The 11,343-nt window shown below is 42.9% G+C and overlaps 1 protein-coding gene across 1 annotated transcript in view; it reads right to left on the reverse strand.

Annotated features, from left to right (window-relative positions):
* Window positions 1-7,562, reverse strand: part of LOC129841314 (melatonin receptor type 1A-A) — a 52,688-nt gene extending 45,126 nt beyond the window's left edge. Inside the window, exon 1 of the mRNA XM_055909524.1 lies at window positions 6,692-7,562. Coding sequence (XP_055765499.1) covers window positions 6,692-6,875 — 184 coding nt within the window. The 5' untranslated portion in view covers window positions 6,876-7,562. The remainder of the gene's footprint in view (window positions 1-6,691) is intronic.
* Between the last annotated feature and the right edge of the window lie 3,781 nt (window positions 7,563-11,343).

The raw sequence follows: 11,343 nt of genomic DNA on the forward strand, positions 1-11,343 counted from the left end.
TTAAAGCCATATTATATGCTTAGAAATCATGTATTACGCTTGGAGCTACAACAACACTCTGGAGGGGCAGTGGGATTTTCGATTTTATGATGATCCAAAATAACATTAATGAAATGAAAACAAACTTTGGGGACATCCGGTAGCAAATCCAATCATGCTTTGAGCTAAGGCACTTCATTGGGACTTGAAGTTTGAATCTGAAGTTCACCATAACATCATTGATACTTGTAATGTGTATGCATGGAAAGACATGACTTTGATAGTACACATAGGGCTTGTAGACATTATATGGCTTTTACACCAGACTCTATAATCAGACTCTGTAAGATAGACATACGGTGCATTCGGAAAGTATTCAGACCTTTTGACTTTTTCCACATTTTGTTACGTTGCAGCCGTATTCTAAGATGAATGAAATTGTTCTTTCTCCCTCGTCAATCTACACATACAGTACCAGTCAAACGTTTGGACAAATCAAATCAAAGTTTCTTTGTCAGGGTGCGATCTTACAGTGAAATGCTTACTTAACAGGCTCTAACCAACAGTGCAAAAAAAAGGTATTAGGTGAACAATAGGTAAGTAAAGAAATAAAAACCACAGTAAAACAGACAGTGAAAAATAACAGTGGAGAGGCTACATACAGTAGCGAGGCTATAACAGTAGCGAGGCTACATACAGACACCGGTTAGTCGGGCTGATTGAGGTAGTATGTACATGTAGATATGGTTAAAGTGACTATGCATATGATAAATAGAGAGTAGCAGTAGCGTAAAAGAGGGGTTGGCGGGTGGTGGGTGGCGGAATACAATGCAGATAGCCCGTTGGTCGGGCCAATTGAGGTAGTATGTACATGAATGTATAGTTAAAGTGACTATGCAAATGTGAAAAACAGAGAGTAGCAGCAGTGTAAAAGAGGGGATGGAGGGGGGGGTAGCCATTTCAACCGGGTAGCCAACCATAGTCCCGGAAGCCATTTGACTACCTGTTCAGGAGTCTTATGGCTTGGAGGTAAACACTGTTGAGAAGCAGAGAGAACAGTCTATGTCTGGGGTGGCTGGGGTCTTTGACAATTTTCAGGGCCTTCCTCTGACACCGCCTGGTGTAGAGGTCCTAGATGGCAGGCAGCTTAGCCCCAGTGATGTACTGGGCCGTATGCACTACCCTTTGTAGTGCCTTGCGGTCGGAGGCCGAGCAATTGACGTACCAGGCAGTGATGCAACCAGTCAGGATGCTCTCGATGTTGCAGCTGTAGAACCTTTTGAGGATCTGAGGACCCATGCCAAATATTTTTAGTTTCCTGAGGGGGAATAGGCTTTGCCGTGCCCTCTTCACGACTGTCTTGGTGTGTTTGGACCATTCTAGTTCGTTGGTGATGTGGACACCAAGAAACTTGAATCTGTCAACCTGCTCCACTACAGCCCCGTTGATGAGAATGGGGGCGTGCTCGGTCCTCCTTTTCCTGTAGTCCACAATCATCTCCTTAATCTTGGTTGTGTTGAGGGAAAGGTTGTTATTCTTGCACCATCCGGCCAGGTCTCTGACCTCCTTCCTATAGGCTGTCTGGTTGTTGTCGGTGATCAGGCCTACCACTGGCAGATGTGTTGCTACCTACCCTCACCACCTGGGGGCGGCCCGTCAGGAAGTCCAGGATCTAGTTGTAGAGGAAGGTGTTTAGTCCCAGGATACTTAGCTTAATGATAAGCTTTGAGGGTACTATGGTGTTGAACACTGAGCTGTAGTCAATGAATAGCATTCTCACGTAGGTGCTCCTTTTGTCCAGGTGGGAAAGGGCAGTGCGGAGTGCAATAGAGATTGCATCATCTGTGGATCTGTTTGGGCAGTATGCAAATGTGAGTGGGTCTAGGGTTTCTGGGATAATGGTGTTGATGTGAGCCATTACCAGCCTTTCAAAGCACTTCCATGGCTACGGACATGAGGGTCGTTTTCCTGTTGGAAGGTGAACATCCACCCCAGTCTGAGGTCCTGAGCGCTCTGGAGCAGGTTTTCATCAAGGATCTCTCTGTACTTTGCTCCGTTCATCTTTCCCTCGATAATGACTAGTCTCCCAGTCCCTGCCGCTGAAAAACATCCCCAAAGCATGATGTTGCCACTACCATGCATCACCGTAGGGATGGTGCCAGGTTTCCTCCAGACGTGACGCTTGACCAAAGAGTTCAATCTTCGTTTCATCAGACCAGAGAATCTTGTTTCTCATGGTCTGAGTCTCTTTAAGGGTCTTTTGGCAAACTCCAAGCTGGATGTCATGTGCCTTTTACTGAGGACTGGCTTCCGTCTGGCCACTCTATCATAAAGGCCTGATTGGTGGAGTACTGCAGAGATGGTTATCCTTCTGGAAGGTTCCCCCATCTCCACAGAGAAAGTCTGGAGCTCTGTCAGAGTGACCATCGGGTTCTTGGTCACCTAACTGACCAAGAACCTTCTCCCCCGATTGTTCAGTTTGGCCGGGTGGCCAGCTCTAGGAAGAGTCTTGGTGGTTCCAAACCTTCCATTTAATAATGATGGAGGCCACTGTGTTCTTGGGGACCTGCAATTCTGCATAAATGTTTTGGTACCCTTCCCCAGATCTGTGCCTCAACACAATCCTGTCTCGGAGCTCTACGGACAATTCCTTCAAACTCATGGCTTGGATTTTGCTCTGACATGCAAGGTCAAATGTGTCCTTTATATAGACAGGTGTGTGCCTTTCCAAACCATGTCCAATCAATTGAATTTACCACAGGTGGACTCCAATCAAGTTGTAAACACATCTTAAGGAAGATCAACGGAAACAGGATGTACCTGAGCTCAATTTCGAGTTGAATAGTAAAGTATCTGAATACTTATGTAAATAAGGTATTTGTCACGACTTCCACCGAAGTTGGTTCCTCTCCTTGTTCGGGCGACGTTCGGCGGTCGACGTCACCGACCTTCTAGCCATCGCCGATCCACTTTTCATTTTCCATTGGTTTTGTCTTGTCTTCCATCACACCTGGTTCCAATTCCATATATTACATGTTGTGTATTTAACACCCCCAACCCCCCCCCATGTCCTTGTCGGTAATTGTTTGTTGTAGTGCTTGTGCACTGTATGCTGGTATCTACCGGATTTTGTTTGACCCATTTATTGTATTGTTCTGTTGACGTTGGTTTATGGATATTAATCACAACCGTTGTAAATCAGTTTCCGCTCTCCTGCGCCTGACTTCTCTGCCGCCAGTAGCATCGCATTACAGTACTTCTGTTTTTGATTTATTAAAGCATTTGCAAAAAATTATAAAAACCTATTTTCACTTTGTCATTATGGGTAATTGTGTGTAGATTAATGAGGAAATGTTGGTTTTCATCCATTTTAGAATTAGGCTGTAATGTCACAAAATGTTGAAAAAGTCAAGGGGTCTGAAAATATTCCAAATGCACTGTACATGTATGTCATGTCTGCAAGTTCTCTGTTGCCAAGGTTTATTGTCTGTTAGAACCTGCATGATAAATTGAATTGAATGACTTGCCCTCAATCATACACAACATGACTGTACAACACACTGTTGTTGTGCCTGGTGTACTACAAACACACACACAAAACTTTGGCACACAAACAACAGTCTACTTCTGAAAGGATGGAAAACAATAACACATCGCTGGGTTGAGAGAGAGTGCTTCAGATCAGAGTTCAATGTGCAGTCACACACACACACCCACTCTCCTGCGGCACTGCCATTCTGTTCGCTGGCAGAGGGACAGGCCACATGGGCAGATAGACCTAGAAAGTAGAAAAGTTTCTGTGTCAATCAATATGGCCGCCATGAGGCATACGATTTGCCAAAGCAGGGTTTTTTCCTTTTCTCCGGCTTGAATTGAAGGAATGGCACCATCTTTGGGAACTGGGCTGAGAAATTGCAAACGATCCTGAAAGGAATGAACCTAAGGATACAGGGAAACCGGGTGGCTGGCCTGCTTAAGGGATGTTAGTACTCGCCAAATGCTGTCGTGGAAACAGTATTAAGAGAGATACATCATTTTTTCACATGGCTCATGTGAAAAAAGCCTGTGACATAGGTCCATTATTGATGACATCATACAAAGCCAATTATTGTTGTGTAGAAAGCTGACAAAAGACTGAATCGATATTCATGTCAATGTAAATGGTTTCATAGAAAGCAAATATTCTTACTAGGGTTGGGCGGTATTTCATACCTTCATACCGTTCCTGTACCATACGGTATTGCCAGCAGTGCAGACAAGGGGCGCTATTTCTTTCCAAGCATAACAATTAAATTAAATGAACATAAAAGCAAGACAGCAGGGATCTTGATCGAGGACGGGATTAATTGTCTCGGCTGTAACCAAGAAGCTTGATCTAGCAAGTTAGCCACTTAGCTAGCAAGTTAGCCACTTAGTTGGCAAGTTAGCAAACAAATGCCTAGCTGGAGCCCTGAGCTGGAGATAATTGATTTAGCACATCTTAGATACTTAACTTATAGTTAGTTTTAAGCAGTGCTACTTCAGCTACTCTGAACTGACAAAAACGGCTTCATATCAATAGTTTAAAGTAGCTTCCTCGACTTGTCTCCTTTCCTTCATCTGCACTGATGTGAATGGGCTGGACTGGACAGGTGAAGCAGTTGAATAATTCGGGACTACAATTAGGACTTTCAGACCAGTGCAAATGAAGGACAAGAGACAAGGAGTGGGCGTCACTTTAGACTGTTGAGATGCAGCCATTATTGATGCAGAAGAAGGAGAGGGACTGTTGAGATGCACAGAACTCTGTGCACTTACATTTAAATGAATCGGCCATCCCCTCCTCAAAGATCAAAGATGTGCTCCCTAACTGGCCAGTCACAGACTGGGCAGCATAAAATGTGATCAAACTTGTAAAAGCACATATCAAATAAAATAAATTCGCTGCACCTGACAGAATGTTCGATTCTATTTACTGTATAAACTATTAAAAGACTCAAATCCAGGACACAGCGATTGTGCAATTTTGTGTATGTTTATATTAAATGGAAGTGATTACAATGATAAGTAAAGATAGAGAGGGGGGTGGGACGAAGAATTACAGGAAGCCTTAATAATAATGATATTCATCACATTAGGGGGGGCTTAATATGACTGGCACAAATCCATTTTGCTTAAATCACAAAAAAATGCTCTGTGTTTGACAGGTCTAGGTTGTGACAAACAAACGCAACTAATAACATGAAACATCAAAGAAAAGAAAACTAATTTGGGTGGTAAAAAAAATTGTCATTTAGCTAGATACACATTCCAGGAAACGATAAAACACTCAAATCTATCTACAATGTGGGTTCGTCTAGAATTCCAATCTGTCATTGAATGGCGGAACCGGAACCGAAGCGCAAAGCATGTCATTTGGTATTTGGAGAACACACCAGTCTGTAATAATATAGGACTAAATATATATTTTCTCAACAACTTAACTTCTATCTGGCGCACATTTTATCTGTAGCCTATCAAAACACAATGTAATTCGTTTTTATGATATGTATATCATTGCGTTTTCTCACACAATAATGTCATAGGTTCTTATCACAGGGTTACATCAGTACAGTACTTTGGAGTATAATCACTGGAATATAATCATCCAAACATACGTTAAATAATCACGCCACAGTACAATACTATAATGCATTTAAAATATCCACACTACACAACATACAACATAATCCTACATACAGCATTATCCTACATTATAATATCATATCAAACACATTATATAATATCTGGTGATAATAAGGTGGTCGAGACACAGCAGCCCCACTCCGATCCCAATTCATAAAACCGAAGTGCGCACGTGACGCATGTTCCGTCACCTAATCCAAAATGTCCATTGAAAAATCAAACGGATAGTTCAAGATGTTCTCATTCAACTTCCCAGTTTAGTTACATGATTGATAGGATGTGAAACGCAATCCCCAACTAAGCATGCCGAGGCTGTGGCGCAAATGTTTCCTAAAATACACTGCTGTCCATCCTATAATTTCTCTTGAGTGGCTTCAGGCGGCGCTTGTCAATCTCCGCGAGTCTATTTTTCATTCTTGGAAGAGCCTTATTCGTTGACACTTTCTAGTTATTATTTCATCTTTGCTCGCTCGGAGATTAAACAGAGAAGTATTTAGTTAGACATGGTTATTCGGTCTGGTCAGAACAGTTTGCGCGTCCATAGACGGTTATGATACGAGAGCGATAATCTAACTTTCATGACATGCCTATTTAGGCATCCTCGACTGGCCTATATAAAATTTACCGGTATACAACATACATTGTTTAGGGTATAAAATCAAGCTACCAACATTGACACGGCATCCTTTATAACGCTCGGGTAGCTACCTCCAAATGCCACCGGGACATTACTTTCACCGTAGCTTTAAACCCAAGCTAAATTAATTGGGGATATACCAATGTATTTGATTGATTTTCATCGATGTAGGTATTACGCCTATCACAAATTCTGAATCACAAATAAGCCTACTTTTCTTGTTCATTTCGAGATTTGCGCGCGAACAGTGTACACAGCTTTACCCAAACGCCGGTTTGTTGTTGTCATATTTCGGACTCAACTGTATCCGAACAACAATGTTGTGTGAAATACAACACTTTGAAACTTGTATATATACACAATACAATACTTTGGCTACTCCGACCTCATGCACAATAGTACTTTACTCACCTGCATTCCTTAGCTTCTTGTTCCGGTAGACAGAGAATATCACCAAAAGGTTGCCCAAAATATCAACCACGATAGTGAATATCAGAAAGCACCCCAAAGTTGTTGTAACCCACGGGGGGCGATTCAACACTTCCTCGTACGGGTCCAGCGACGACCTGTTCAGATAAGACCCATTTATAATCATTGTATGTTTTGTAACTTTTCCAATTAGCGAAATAAACGTGCCGCCCGTCCCATAAAATGTTGTCTACATTTTGGACACAGGGATGCCGTGGTCTTCTCCCGTGGCTTTCCTCCTCTCCATATTGCCCGTTATAGCTCCCGTAGACAACCTTCTGTTTACCCTTCTAGTCACAATGCTCGTGTGTCAGAGTCTACGCGTACATGGCTATATGTGTACCCATCACATTGTTGGTATGTGACATTCAGAGGCAACTTCAAACCTTCCCATGTTAACATTGTGTTATTACAGTGAGCCTGTCGTGGGTGGTGTCGGGTAAGTGGTAGCCTAATGCTGCCTCTCAGCGCCCGAAAGAGGGAAAAACAGTGGACGGCACTCCTTTATTTCCCGGTGTGTTTTGAAGCCTGGCTGCGAGCTCCCCTCGCAATTATTGCTTTGCTTCCAGCGACTCGTCGTTCCTTTATTCATGCATTCGTTGATCCTTATTTTGAGGAATAGTTCATATTTTATCCATTCCCACATCGATTTATTCACACTTAAAAGAAACAGATAAAATGCACCTTTTTCTAACATATCAATCAATATAAGGATGTTGACTAGCCTATGGCATTATTAAAATAATCCCGATGATTATGCTTAATATCAATTATTGGAATTTATTCCAATTACTATGATAGAGAAAATACTGTTTATTAAAATAACATATTTACTCATATTATGGCGAGACAGAATGATTTAGATAGATGTACGGATGTAAATCCAGATCATATGTTATGATCACAATATATAGGTCAGGGTGAGAGAATATAATGGATGTGCATCTCTCTCTCTCTCGCTCTCTCTCTCTCTCTCTCTCTCTCTCTCTCTCTCTCTCTCTCCCTTCTCTCTCTCTCTCTCTCTCTCTCGCTCTCTCTCTCTCCCTCTCTCTCTCTCTCTCTCTCTCTCTCGCTCTCTCTCTCTCCCTCTCTCTCTCTCTTCCCATGTTAACATTGTGTTATTCTCTCTCTCTCTCTCCCTTCTCTCTCTCTTTCCCTTCTCTCTCTCTCGCTCTCGCTCTCTCTCTCTCTCTCTCTCTCTCTCTGTCCCAACAGCATGTGTTGTAACGCAGAATCCACACGATTAGTATCTACAGAATATCAAGTTAAACTACAAACTCTAACATAGAAACATTCAGTGCATCTCAAATGGCACCCTATGCACTAGTTTTGATCAGGGCTCATTGGGATCTGGTCAAAAGTAGTGCACTATATGGGAATATGCAGACTTATAGAGACAGGTTGAGGAGACTGCTTGTAGCTGAGCTGGGGAAATGTAGTGGAACTGACTCAAAAAGCCAACACACGGTTAAGTTTATTTTACCAAAGGAAATTGCGCCCCTGCGACCTATAAGTACATTTATGATCGCTACTTTCTGCACAAATGCCCACACACACACAGACACACACAAATGTCAGCACATGGCAGGTACTTTATTCCACCTACCCTTATACACACGCACACGCACACACACACGCTGTTGAGGGGTTGTCACCCAAACCTCCTCTGCCATGTGAATGCAACTTTAATGTAGAGACATTCCACTAATATGTCTGCTGTGAGGAAGGCAGTTCATTAAAAAGATTGCGTGGGCTATGTTCTCTCTCACTCTCTAATTCTCTCTCCCCTTCTGTCTTTCATTCACTCTCTTTCCCTCCAGCTCTCCCTCTCCCCATTATCCTTCGCTCTGTGTGTGTGTGTGTGTGTGTGTGTGTGTGTGTGTGTGTGTGTCTCAGTGAGTGAGTCCAGATGCCGTGAGCCAGACCACCTACTCAAAATAGTCTGTCTCACAGTAGAAGGTAGGTCCATCTGTTCAAATTACCTTTACAATCAACCCAGAACATCAGTAGATTACGTGTTGGATTAACGTTGTTAAGGGCTAATTCCAAACCCTAGGGTCTAGGCTTGGTTATTGTCAGCATATTTATCCTTTACTACAAGTAAATTAGGCTCCTAATTATCAGACTGATTACCTCTGCACTATCATTCTGGAAAAGTAACCATTGAAGCCGTTTTGCCCGAGTGGTGTTGCAGAAAAACCCATTTTAAAGTAATTGGATCATATTCAACCAGTCAGAAAACAGAAGCCAAAGCGCCGCTTTTTGCAGAAGTAAAAGAAGTGCATGTCTTCTTTGCAGAGAAAGGCACATCGAGTACCAAGACACAAACCAACTAGGTCTCACAGTCTCACGTCAGAATTAGACGTTCGTCCATGTTTCTCAAACATCAACTTTCGAAGTATATTAGTGTAGTGTTTAAGGTTACGTTTAGGCATTAGCTTAGAATTTTTAAGGTTAGGGTTTAAGTTGAGGTCGTTAACCCCAAAATCTTAAAGTTAGGCATTAACTCAGAATGGTTAAGGTAAGGGTTAAGGTTTGGGATAGGCTTAAACAAAAATCTCTTTCTATCGCTGGATTCGAACTTGCAACCTTTGGAATCAGAGGCAGAAGCTTAGAAAAACGCTCTAGCAAAACCAAAACCTAATTTAAGTTAACTGCGCTCACTGTTGCCCCTAGTGGCCGGTTTCCACATCGTCTCCCGACGTCCTTGGACATGGATGGACGTTGAATACTGACTTGCATCCTGATGACCTGGCTGCAAAAGCATTTTAGCTAACATAGCTATCTACTTACTACCTTGTCTTCAGCAAAGAAATGCCAACTCAACTAAAGCCATATAGTGGCTGTCGACAGTGGTGCTTCGCATTCGCCATCAACTAAACCACCCCCATAGTTCTTCAAAGGACGCTGATTGGTGAGGGCACCAAGCTCACATCTTCCGCCCATAGCCAGGTGTAATCCGTGTTGCAAAACAGAATGTAAACCCGTAAGACTTCTGGGTGGTTGTAGGAGGTTACAGGCTAGTCTCATTCAAATTAAATCTATTTAGCAAAAGCCACTTGTACACGATAGCAGCAGCTTCATCTTGACATCTTGCTCATAGGGCTATATAGATACAATTTGATTTGATTGATTGGGCACTGCTCAAGTAATTCCGTTTGACGGGACAGGGTGTGTCCCAAATGGCACCCTATTCCCGATATAGAGCACTACTTTTGACCAGAGCCCTGAAGTGCACAAAAGGGAACAGGGTGCTGTTTGCGATGCAAACACTGTGTCTGACCGAGCAAGGCTACTGTATGAGGCTACTTTGCATGTCCACCATGCTTTTAGCTTGTCATAAAATGTCAACATATTGCCCTGAAAGCCCATATGAAGTACTATTACTACCTGTCATAAGGTTGGAATGTGTCCATATGTGGTAGTAAAAAAACATTATGCAGACTAAATTGTTAGTGAACCAGGAATGGACTTGAGTTCAGTTGAAGAGAGGGCAAAGGTTACTCCAAACTCATACCTTGGTCCCTGCATGATACACGCGCACACATAGTCAGGCGCGGGTTCACGTTCGCACGCACAAGTACAGACACAATTGTCCCAGCGTCGCCCGGGTTTGGCCGGGGTAGGCCAGTCATTGTAAATAAGAATTTGTCCTTAACTGACTTGCCTAGTTAAATAAAGGTTACATAAAAAAATAATAAAAGACCCCAGAATGCTGTGTGGTCAGAAACGTGCTATCCCCATCCTAATGAGCACTTCCACAGTTTCCCCTCCTGCTGAACTTATCCCTCTGTGGACCCAATCCCTGTTTGTCTGATGTTTAATTGTGCGTGCATCCAAACCACCACATAGTTCATGCCAGTTCTCATTGGACATGATTCTCAGTTATCTGAACCATGAGAGGTCAGATGTGTGTGTGATGTGTGTGTGAATGTGGACATCTTCTTCCATTAAACATCCGTCTCATCCTAGTTCTGACCGGACATTCTGTAGGGGTTGCTACCGGCCTTAAGCCAGCACCTAAGGTTTCTTATTGCATTCATGGTACCTTCGATTCTCTACAACCATACCCCTATTTTTTACTGCTTAATCTCATGATACACTACAGACAGACAGACAGACAGAGAGAGAGAGACAGACAGACAGACAGACAGACAGACAGACAGACAGACAGAGAGAGAGACAGAGAGACAGAGACAGAGACAGAGAGAGAGAGAGAGAGAGAGAGAGAGAGAGAGAGAGAGAGAGAGAGAGAGAGAGAGAGAGAGAGAGAGAGAGAGAGAGAGAGAGAGAGAGAATGTAGGGAGGGGAGAAAATGAGAGAGAGAGAGAGAGATTCTAAGTTCTGAGACCGTTTGACAGTGTTGTGATCTGTTGAGTTTTCGATCATCCTCTTTGGGTCTGATACTGGCCAACCAAACCGAAACACCCCCACACTATTTCAGACAATAGAGAATGAGTGGGAAAACCAATGCACCCTTTTTAGTCGAAACAAGAATCCTAGTCACAGTGGAAGTGAATCTCACAAAGCATCCGCAAAAACGAGAATCACACACATGCTGCTGCGTTATCGATCAATAATACATCTATGGTTTG

This window comes from Salvelinus fontinalis, chromosome 42 (genome assembly GCF_029448725.1).
Source record: "Salvelinus fontinalis isolate EN_2023a chromosome 42, ASM2944872v1, whole genome shotgun sequence".
NCBI lineage: Eukaryota > Metazoa > Chordata > Actinopteri > Salmoniformes > Salmonidae > Salvelinus > Salvelinus fontinalis.